Source organism: Capra hircus, chromosome 26, assembly GCF_001704415.2.
Source record: "Capra hircus breed San Clemente chromosome 26, ASM170441v1, whole genome shotgun sequence".
NCBI lineage: Eukaryota > Metazoa > Chordata > Mammalia > Artiodactyla > Bovidae > Capra > Capra hircus.
The window spans coordinates 28,625,010-28,636,019 of record NC_030833.1 but is presented as its reverse complement, the minus strand read 5'-3'; the positions used below and the strand labels follow the sequence as shown (position 1 = coordinate 28,636,019).

Below are 11,010 nucleotides of genomic sequence, written 5' to 3'. Positions count from 1 at the left end.
CCAGAGGGCAGAGAAAGCAGGCCCAGAACCTTAGAATCTTGGCCCCGCCCCTTATACGTTTGGCTTTGCCTGCTCCTCCCATCACTTCACTTAGACGCGGCCACTGGCCCAAAAAGAAAAAAGTCAGTCTCTGCTGCACGATCGCATTCTTCAGCCTCCAGTCTCAAGCCCTATAGCAGAGAAGGCGAGGTCTCAGTTTACACCACCGGTCTGTTCCGCCTTCGGTTTCAGGATCCATCCGGAGGGCTTTCAGATAGGATCCTCAGTGAGCCGGCACTCGATTGAATCGGTCTGTCTCTGTAGCTCAAGAGGGCGGGTTTGCTGCGTCCGCTCCAAGGCCACAGCGAGAAGACCTTACTGCGCACGCGCAGTAGGCAGCCGATGGAGCCACCGATGGACCCGTCCGGAGGGGAGCAAGAGCCCGGAGCCGTCAGGTACCGAGCACCGGAGGTGCCGAGAGAGGGAAGAATGGCCTGGGGGAGTGGAGCTGAACCAGGGCTGGGCCTGGGGGCTGGTTTTAGGAGCCTAGGCTCAGGAGCATAACGGAGGCGGACTCGCAGGTAACAGTGACTCGGGGACGCCGCCGCCAACGCCCTTTTACCCACAGGCTCCTGGATTTGCCCTGGGAAGACGTGCTGCTCCCACACGTCCTGAGCCGGGTGCCGCTGCGCCAGCTGCTCTGGCTGCAGCGCGTCAGTCGGGCTTTCCGGGCACTAGTGCAGCTGCACCTCGCCCGGCTGCGCCGCTTCGACGCCGCTCAGGTGAGCCTGGGGCTGGAGCCCCGCCCCCTCCTGGATACTGCCCACCCCCCCGCCACTTCTGCCCCGCCTCCAGCCCCCAGTCCCTCTGTCTACCCTTCCGGATCGCCCGTGGGCCGCTAGGAATGCCTAGGAAGCGATCCACCCAGCGAGAAGTACTCTCAAAGGGGGAATACCAGGGATCAACTTGAGGGCGCGTAGGGTCTCTCCTGGGAGGGCAGGTGCCAAGCCCCGAGGGCAACCTGCTGCCAGGAAAGAACTCCTCAGGGGCGAGTAGGCAGTCCTCCCCCGGGAACAGCTGAGAGTCGAGGTGCCTCCCCGCCCATAGGTGGGTCCGCAGATTCCGCGGGCCGCATTGGCCTGGCTGCTGCGGGACGCCGAGGGGCTGCAGGAGCTGGCGCTGGCGCCGTGTCACGAATGGCTGTCGGACGAGGATCTGGTGCCGGTGTTGGCACGGAATCCGCAGCTGCGGAGTGTGGCCCTGGCCGGCTGCGGGCAACTGAGCCGCCGCGCGCTGGGGGCGCTGGCCGAGGGCTGTCCCCGCTTGCAGCGCCTTTCGCTCGCGCACTGTGACTGGGTAGATGGGCTGGCGCTGCGCGGCCTTGCTGACCGCTGTCCGGCCCTGGAGGAGCTGGACCTCACCGCCTGCCGACAGCTCAAGGATGAGGCCATCGTATACCTGGCGCAGAGGCGCGGCGCAAGTCTTCGAAGCCTCTCCCTAGCGGTCAACGCCAATGTGGGGGATACTGCCGTCCAGGAGTTGGCTCGGAACTGCCCGGAACTCCAGCACCTCGACCTAACAGGGTGCCTCCGCGTCGGAAGCGACGGTATCAGGTGCCTGGGCCTGGGGTCGGTGAGATGGGAGAAGAGCGATCGCTTAAGTTCTCTGGGGGTAGGGGCGGGCTCTAGTTGGCAGAACTGGGGTTTCTGGATCTTTCTACTCGCATGGAACTGCATTCTGAACAGGAAGTGCCTCCAGGAATACCTAGGCCAGAGATCCCATAGTTGAAAACCTTTTCTGAACTCCTATTTACACCTTGGGAGATTTCAGAAACAAAGTCAGATTTCTGGCTATTCTTCAACAAGGGGAAAACCTTGCAATCCTGGGGCATGAAGTCTCTGGTTCACTGGAGGCATTGAGTGTATGACCTCAAATTAGGCCCCTTCCCTCCTGTAAGGAGGAAAGTATGCCATAACTGGAGGGAGACTGGGCTCTGCTGGCTCCCCCACCGCGTGTGTAGCGGCTTCACGCCCTTTGCCTCCCCCTGCTCCTCCTCCAGGACTTTGGCAGAGTACTGCCCAGCGCTGCGCTCGCTGCGGGTGCGGCACTGCCACCACGTGGCCGAGCCCAGCCTAAGCCGCCTGCGGAAGCGCGGTGTGGACATCGACGTGGAGCCGCCGCTGCATCAGGCCCTGGTACTGCTGCAGGACGTGGTGGGCTTCGCACCCTTTGTCAACCTGCAGGTCTGACCCACCTGCCGATGGGCACAGCCGGACTGTGTGGCGGGGGCCTCACCGCGAACTGTAAGGGAACTGAACTATGGGGGCCTCCGGTGAGAGGCCAGTGCCCTGCCCCACCCTAGAGCTTCAAATAAAAAGCTTTTTACCCCCTCTTGCCTGGTGCCGCTGCTCTGTTGGAGATAGGGGATGTGAAGTTGGGAGAGAAAGACACAGTATTCCAGCACCCCAGCTGTGAAATAACCAGAATGGACTCACACCTTCCTGGGGCTACCTTTACTGTGCTTGTGGCAGCTCCAAGAAGAGGTTAACACTGTAGAACAAGGAAGTTGGGAAGAAAAGGGGACAGGAGTTAGGGCGGGCCCTGTGTGGTGTGTAGGGCTCCTGCATCCCTCTGGGATCTGAGCCTAGATGGCTCGGGCAGAGTCTGGCAAGTGCCTCAGTGGAAGCGGTACTTTCTGGCCGGCTTGAGGTTGATGTATGTAGCCTTCATCTCCTCAGCCTCAGGGTTCCGCACGTCTTTGAATCGCTCCCCTTTGGTGCTCACTATCTGGTTATCGATGTATCGGATCAGCTTCTTGGGAGCCTGTCAGGCAATCAGGCAGTGAGCAGCAGAAGCCTGGAGACAGATGCGCCCGCTCCACGACCCCGACCATCTCACCTCCTTTGGAGCCATAGGACGGTGAATCTTCTGATCCTCTGCACTATCCACCATCATGTACCTGCCAAAAACTGGCTGGGTAAAGCTCTTGCCACCCTGGGAAGACCCTCAAAGGTCCCAGCCCTGCCCAGCCCAGACTCACTTCTGCAGGATGAAGGACTTCAGCTCATCCTTTTGGGGGCCTCTGAGACGCCTGGGCAGGTCCTGCAGAGAGAAGCCAGGTGTAGGGCCTAGGGTACCAGCAGGGGAAGCAAATGGGGCTAGGCTAGGGGCAGGGGCTTAGCACTAAGCTGGAGCATGGCTGAGGTTGCATGGGGTGGAGGAGTCTAGCAGAGGATACCTGGTTGGGGCCATCCCAGGCTGGAGGCCCCTGCTTCCCCTCTACCAGCATCTGCACAGCTTCTTCCAAGTCCCCTCGAGCTTTGGCCAATACCCACTGGGCCTGCTCCACTGAACAGGTGGGAAAAACCTCCAGGAGTACGTCCACCCCTGGCAGCAGCTCTTCCTCAGGGCCGGCTGCCTGTGGCATAAATGTTGACAAGAGGCTCTATTTCCTCCTTTCCAGCCCCCCGAGCTCCTTCACTGGTACCCTCCTCTACCAGTACCTCATCTTGGGTGTCCCCAGCAGAAGACATCATCTCTTCTTTGAGCTTTTCGGGCCGCTGCAGGGGCTCTGGGGAGATAGATACCTGACCTTGGACCTCGGAGCTCTGTGGCTGCACATTCTCTTAAAGGGGCAGAAAGAGCAACAGGTTTGCCAGGGCTTTGGAGGAGGCCGTTTGAGTCACCCAGGGGCCCGATTCCCAGGCTTACCTTTGTTCCTGGCACCACTCAACTGCCCCGAGAGCGTCTGGATCATGTCCCCTACTGTACCCCTGAAAAGACCAGGAGGGTGGTTAAAGGACAACTCTACCCACCCTCCACCATCAGCCAGCCCCCCTCGTCTTGGCCCCAGCCACGCCCCACCTGGGGATGTGGGCGAAGCCGGGCACGTAGGCCTCCATCATCTCAGTGAAGGCTTCCATGTCGAAATTTTCCTCTGATGGGCCTGAGGGGCCCAGGTCCCCAAGAACCCCAAGCACATAGGAAAAGATGACGTCATCCAAGCCGCTGCAGGAAGAGAACAAGACAAGCCCTATTAGCCTGGGACTCCAGCCCCTGGCTTCCTGGGGACCATGAGGCAGACCTCAAGCCTTAAGCCTGGAGAGTATCCCACCCTCCCCCTTCCTCAGAGATTTGGTCTCCCCTCTGTTCAACAAGGGTGACGGGAACAGGATGAGAGGCAAGGCCACACCAGCAGATCATACTCAGCCCTTCCGCATCTCAGGAACAGGGCTGAGTGCTCCCCACCCCAGTCTCTCCACTGGCTAGGGTCCAGAGTCCTGCCCAGCTGCTCCAGCACTGGCCCAAGCATGACCCTTCTAGGAGAGCAGCTCCTACCTGAGATCGGCCTCTGGGAGGTGCGTCTGGACAAAGGCAAGGAGGGCTGCACTGACAATCGACTCCAGCTCCATGCTCTCTCCTCTGCTGAAAGGATACAAGATGGAGGCTCATCAGGCCCTCTTCTGCCTGCCCCTGCCCACCAGGTCTGGGGGCAGCCAGCTCCTCCCTCCTGCCCTGCTGTAGAAACCATTTGTTGAAGCTGCCCGAAGCTTCCAACTCTCTGGTCCTCCCCCGCTCCCTCAAGCAGAGCCACAGCCCCCCGTCTCCCTATCTCTCTACCTCCTCCAGCCTGAGACAGGACAGGACACTGTCTCAGGAGAAGGTTTCCAGAGTGGAGGTTTCCCTCCTCCCTCCCCCTGACCTCTCCCCATCTCCCCACCCCACTCCCCAGAAGCAGGCCCAGATCTTCTGGGAAGACGCCAAGGTCTTGAGGTCACATGCCTCCTGGCTGAGGAATCCCATCACTGAGAGGGCCACTGGGCCCCCAAGTCCAGCCACAAGGGGCCCATTGTCCAGCCCCCCAAGGAACAGGCCTCAGGATTGAGCACAGCCATCCCCCCACCCAGAATGGGCCACCCACCCTTCACACAAAGGGGCTTTTCTGGCTCTGGGGCCCCGATAGAAGGGGAAGTCTTTCATGAATTCTATCTCCCTGCCTGGTCCTTGCCCTTCCAGCAGCTTGAGGCTACCTACAGAGGCTGTCCATTCTCGTTCCCAAGGCCTACGATGTCCTAGAAGATCTGGCCTTTGCCTACCTTCCAACCTCACCACTCCCTCCTCGCTCATTCCACCAGCATCCTTGGGGTCCTTCAAACTCGCCCAGCTTCTTCCTGCCTATCTCTTCCAGATATCCACATGGCTCATCCCCTCACCTCTGCCGAGGCTCTGCTCAAATGCTGCCTCCAGAGAGACTGTCCCTGACTAACCTACCAAAAATAACCATTCCCCATACTCCCCAATCTCTTTCTCTGCTTTATTTTCTACATGGCATATACTAGTTTAATGTTATTTTTATGTTTATTTGCTTTTTGTCTCTCCTCCCCTATAGAACATAAGCTTCAAGAAGAGAGAGTTGGGAGGGACTTTGTCTTATCCTTTGGTATAGCCCTAGCACTTAGAAAAATGCCTGCACTTAGTAGGTGCTTGATAAATACTTACTGACTTGTTTCAATCTTACATGCTTTTGGCTCCATAAAGTCTGTATTTGGTAGCCAAGAACATACAGGTGGCAACAAACTGCTCCAGAGCCACAGGTCCAAACGTCAGCTTATCCCAGTTAGAAGACTCAGGAGCACCTACCCCTAATTCACCATATCCTTGCCATCTGTGTATACCCCCTCCAAACAGGCACCCCCTCCTGTTTCACTAGTTGACACAACTTGCTCAGCTGCCAAACCTGAACTTGGGGGTTACCCTGAGTCTCACCCTCTCTCAACCCCACCTGCTGCAATCAACCAGTCACCAGGTCCCGCTCAAGTCTACTGCCTTATTCTCCATTCTAGCCACTTCTCCCCAACTTTAGTCTGGCTTCTGCTCCAACATCTCTACCAAATCTTCTCAGGCTAAGGTCAGGAGTTACTGTTTTCAGGTTTTGGTCTAATTATTTTTGTTGTTTAGTGGCTAAGTTGTGTTCAACTCTTACGCAACCCCATGGACTGTAGCCCTCCAGGATCCTCCGTCCATGGGATTTCCCAGGCAAGAATACTGGAGTGGGTGGCCATCTCCTTCTCCAGGGGATCTTCCAACTCAGGGACTGAACCCATATCTCCTGTGTTACAGGCAGATTCTTTACTGCTGAGCTACTGGGAAGCCCTAATTGGTCTAATTAGGCTGAACCATATGAATTTGCCAATATTATCCATTTTTTATCAAGAAAGAGAGAAAGGCCATTTCTTTCACCTCATATTTGCCCTTTCAGCAGCATCAGTATTGGTCTAGGAGGCATCACGTCCTCCCGTTTCTCTTCCACCTCCTTGGCCATTTCTTCCCAGGCCATCCCTCTCCTCTTTTTCCCCTCTAACTGTGGCAGCAAAGCTCAGGCTCAAAGCTGCTTCTCCTCTCTTCAGTCTGCACACTCTGTCTCTGGAAGATCTCATCTGGGCCCAGATCTTCTTGTTCCAACTCCATGTCACCAATTCCCAAATGTCTAGTTCTCTAGTCCAGCCTCCTCCTCTGAGATACACACTTGTACATCCATCTCTCTGACACCTCCATGGGGATGACTTAACATGTTCCAAACTGCCATTCTCCCAAGTCGTCTACTCCTCCAAGGCTGTCCCTGTCCCCAGTGTACACCTGTCCATGTACCCAGCTGTTCCTGCCGCAAGTCTGAGACCAGACGCTGTGAGGATCCCTGACACCATCCTACCCTCTGCCTTCCCACATCCAATCAGTCACCAAGCCCTGACCATTATTTCTCAACATGTCTACTTCTCTCCATCTCTCCTCCCACTCAGCTCCATCTCTTGCCTTAACTGCAAGTTTCCCAATCGTTCTCCTCACCACCATCTTTCCACCAACAACTTACTCTCCACAAAGATCGTGGCTGTACAATCTTTACAAAAATCATGTTCTTCCTGCATAACATCTATCCATGATTTCCTGTTTCCAGAGTAGTCCAGATTCTTTCTGTGGCCCTCAATTCAGGGCCTTACTCCTGCCTCTGTCTCTCCAGCCATTATGTACCACTGCCCGCCCCCAACGCCACCCAGATCACTCCTCTCCACCCTGGCTTGCTTTCACCTTGCCAGCACTCCAGCTTTTTCATGGCAAGAGTCTCTGCATGAACTGTTTCCTCTGCCTGGGTAACCTGCTGCATCCACCCCTTCACTTGCTAACTCCTCTCACCTTTCAGGTTTCATTTTACAGTTTCCTTCAAGGGATGCTGTCCCTGACCCTCTAGAACTGGTTTGGTCTCCTCTATCTTACACCCTTACTCCAGACTACACTTTTCCTTACTTAACAACACCTTTTATAGCTATAATTAAAAAAATTACTGGGGCAATGTTTAATGATTCTTCCACTTGCTTCATGAGCACAGGGACTACACAACTGGTTTATTGATCAATGTACACTCAATAAAGTTACTTCCCACTTCACAAATGAAGAGACTGAAGCTCAGTGGGTTTAAGGACTTGCCCAGAGTCACCTGGCTTGACTGTAGTAGTCAAGAGATAAATCCAGGACTTTCTAGTTGAGTGTATATTCGAGGGGCTACTTTGGGAATGGGGGGATGTCAAGACCTCCAATTGGGTTGAGACAGGGCTGCCATCTACAATCACAGTTCCCTGGTTCCCTGACTGTTAACACAGAGTTGCTGTGACAGTACAGGGTCACTTGGGACAGCAGAACTAAGAAGCCCTATCCTACCAGGGGAGGCCAGCCTCTTGCTCCAGACCCTAGTATGGGCCCTGGCAAGGAGTATAACTGCTCAAACCAGGCATACCAGATCCCATCATGCTGCTCCCCCAAGAAGTCAGCCCCCTGTGGAGACCAACATCCACCCCAGGTTATACAACTCCTGGCTGCTAGCAGCTGTCTGCCAACCTCTGTGAGGACCAAGGTCCATGGATGCTGCATGAAAGCTTCTAGGGAAGAAGTTCTCAGGGATGTGGCTGATGCCTAGCTTCTAGCCAAGGTCCAAGAAGTTATTCATGGCAAACACCTCACTGTGCTCAAATAAAAGTCTTCCTGCCCTGAGCTTTTGCTCTGGCTTATTTCCTAATAGAATGTCCCCATTCCTCCTGTTCTTGGGCTGCCCAAACTTTCCCCAGCCTTCAAAGCTTGCCACTTCTTTCTTTCACCCTCTCCACCCCTTAGGCTTCATTGGCATTCCTTTCCTACCCAGAACCTTCTCCTAATATTTCTCCTCATAGTCCCTGAGTTGGGGAAGCTGCAGCCCAAATAGCCAGGCTTCTCCAGGGTCAGAACGTGATTTCCCCAAGACTTTTCAAATTCTGGATATAGCCCACAGCACCCCATTACATCCTGGGGGCTCCAAATCAGGGTTCACTGGTTAGTTGCCCCCATGAAATGTGACTGACATCCTGTTGTGAGTCTTGTTTGAATACCTCTGATGAAGGTAATAATATTTAGCATTTACTGACTGCTTACAGGGCTTCCCAGGTGGCCCTAGTGGCCCTAGACAAACAGAGGCGGGTTCGATCCATTGGTCTGGAAGATCCCCTGGAGGAGGGCATGGCAACCCACTTCAGTATTCTTGCCTGGCGAATCCCCTGGACAGAGAATTCTGGTGGGCTACAGTCCATAGGGTCATATAGGGTCGCACAGAGTCAGACACAACTGAAATGACTTAGCATTCATGGACGACTGCTTAAGATCTGCCAGGGATTGTTCTGTGCTCTTTACATGTATGAACTTACCTAATCCTCACAATTACCCTAACATATAGATACTAATATATCATATTATCCCATTTACCCAAAAGGAAATGGACACACTGTAAGGTTAAGTAATTTGCCCAGGGTCACAAAGGAAGTTAATGGCAGTTTTATACCCAGGCAGTCTGGCTCCAAAACCTTCACTGTTAACCGCCATACTACACCACCTTTCATGATGCAAAGGGTCTGTCCCCAACCTATGTTCTGATCCTCCTCTCCTGCTTGGCTAGCCCTCTTGCCTACCTCAGAATCTTTGCTCACACCATTCTCCCTACTCAGAATGTCTTTGCCCCTTTGCCCCTCACTTTGCAGGACTCACTTCCTCTCCGGAGCCAACCCTGACTGCCCCATCCTCACTGGCCAGGTGGCTTGGGAGCATCTCTGGGACCGCACAGCCCTAAACTCTCCAGATGCTCCATAATGCCTCCTCCCCTCCCCAAACAAATTCAAGTGAAACTGGGGAAAGAAGTACTATGTCGTTCCCTTCAGGTGGGGATGTGCCCCAGGTGGAGGGAGACCAGTAGGCCATGTGGGAGGAGTCCTGGGAAGCGGAGTGGAAGAAGCCCCGGGCACTCAAGAGTCTAAAAACGAGGTCTTCACTGCTTATCCCAGATTCTATGAAGCCCGGCTCCTGGGGCCCTGGTACATAACGCAGGTTCCAGAGGACATCATAGTCCCCTGACCCCCAAAGCAGCTCTTAGAAGCACCAAGTGGATCGAGGGGTATACGGGACTCCGGCATCCAAAATCAGGCGGGAGTATAAATGCGGGGTGATGGGAGTACAGGAAGTGGGGGCACAATGATGGCCGACCCCTGAAGCAGCAGCTCCCTAAACGAGCTAGCGGGATACCCTTAAGCATCCAGAATAGTGGGCCCGAGGGCACATGGATGCGCTTGCGGCCCTGGGGGACACATGATGAGGGAGGCCGGAGCAAGCTAAAAAGTGCCTTGATACAGGCCACGGCGAGAATCAGAGATGGGGGTCCGGCGGGCCCCGGGGGTACTGTGGGGAGACACACGGGACGGGTACCCTTGGTCAATGCTCTCCGCGACTCTTCCAGCCCTGAGTCGGGGCCTGGAGGGGGAATCACCTGCTCCGTCGGGCGCCGCCGGCGACTTGTCCCGCGCGGTGCAGCTCGCATGCCCCCAGCCCCACCAACGAGATCAAAGGCGGGGCCCAGAGCGGTTCACTTCCAGAAGCGCTGTGGTGGCCATTTTTAAGAAGGGCAATTGCCCATAAGTGGGCGGGGCTTCTGCTTCCAGTCTCATTTGTCTCAGGGTTTTGGACGGGCTCTCGCGGCGGCCATTTTTTTGAGGGTAGGGAGTAGTTAGGCATGATAACGCCATGGGTGGAGTCTCACCGATTGACTGTATGCCCTCCTAGTTCCTTGTCTGCCCAGACCAAGGACATTAGGCCCCACCCAGTGTATTCCCATCCACTTTATTTCCTAGCCCCCCAAATCTCCCTCAAATCCTGTATCTTCCCCTCGACTTCTTGTTTTTCCCGTCTTCCCACAATCCCGTGGCTCACTGGTTGATTCTGGTGGCCCCTACTGCTAGACCTGGTGTTCCCCAAATCCCACTGTCTCTCCTCCTACATGTCCAGTCCAGATTCAAGCCCTGTCACCCATCAACTCTTAGGTACTGACTTACCCGCCATGCGTGTGTGTGCGTGTGTGTCGGTCTCCTTGTGACCCCATGGACTGTAGCCCCCAAGGCTCCTGTGTCCATGGAATTTTCCAGGCAAAAATAGTGGCGTGGGTTGACATTTCCTCCTCCAGGGGGTTTTCCCAACCGAAGGATCGAACCTGCATCTTCTGTATTGGCAGGAAGATTCATTACCACAAAGCCACCAGATAAGACTAGATCTGCTCGTATGCATTCTCTTAACAGTGATGTCTCCCCAAGATTAGGGTGGCTACAGGGCCTAAGTTTTGGGACCTGGAACCTGGTTTGAATGGGGGAAGGGGCAGCAGGTGCTCTGAGGACCCACCTGAGCTCAGATGCAGGATGCCTGCAGGCCAGTACCTTAATGCCCATGTTGGCAGGGCTCCTCATTTAGGACAGGATGGCTGAACCCCAGTACCCAGTAAAACCTCAGCTTCCTCTTTCTGTTCCTGCTACCTCAGCTTCCCGGTGCTATCCAAGGGGGAAGTCCAGAGCCTTCCCTTCCCAGAAGTCCTTCAGTGGGTCATGATGGAAAGAGTTCCATTCAAGAATGAGCTCTCCCATTCCCAGCCACGAGGCTGAGCCTCTTTTCAGGTCTAGTCCTCCTGTAGGGTGCTGGGGG

General features: G+C 55.2%; 2 protein-coding genes across 7 annotated transcripts; one reads left to right on the top strand and one right to left on the bottom strand.

Moving 5' to 3' along the window:
• Positions 292–2,373, top strand: FBXL15 (F-box and leucine rich repeat protein 15). The gene is made up of 4 exons (XM_018041394.1): positions 292–434; positions 608–761; positions 1,087–1,592; positions 2,039–2,373. The coding sequence occupies exons 1-4, from the start codon at positions 382–384 to the stop codon at positions 2,226–2,228; spliced, it is 903 nt and encodes a 300-aa protein (XP_017896883.1). The 5' UTR covers positions 292–381; the 3' UTR covers positions 2,229–2,373.
• On the bottom strand, positions 2,477–9,947 carry CUEDC2 (CUE domain containing 2). Of its 6 annotated transcripts, none has more exons than XM_018041691.1 (9): positions 9,812–9,947; positions 4,318–4,404; positions 3,844–3,987; positions 3,691–3,752; positions 3,483–3,550; positions 3,218–3,397; positions 3,020–3,081; positions 2,878–2,938; positions 2,477–2,802 (listed from the first exon to the last, which is right to left on the bottom strand). In XM_018041691.1, exons 2-9 carry the CDS (start codon positions 4,389–4,391, stop codon positions 2,656–2,658), a joined length of 798 nt encoding a protein of 265 aa, XP_017897180.1. In that variant the 5' UTR covers positions 4,392–4,404; positions 9,812–9,947; the 3' UTR covers positions 2,477–2,655. The 6 variants fall into 6 exon arrangements, with proteins under 6 accessions (XP_017897180.1, XP_017897181.1, XP_017897177.1 ...); XM_018041692.1 differs by having other exon boundaries at positions 4,318–4,401; positions 9,812–9,946; XM_018041688.1 differs by having other exon boundaries at positions 3,483–3,604; positions 4,318–4,401; positions 9,812–9,944.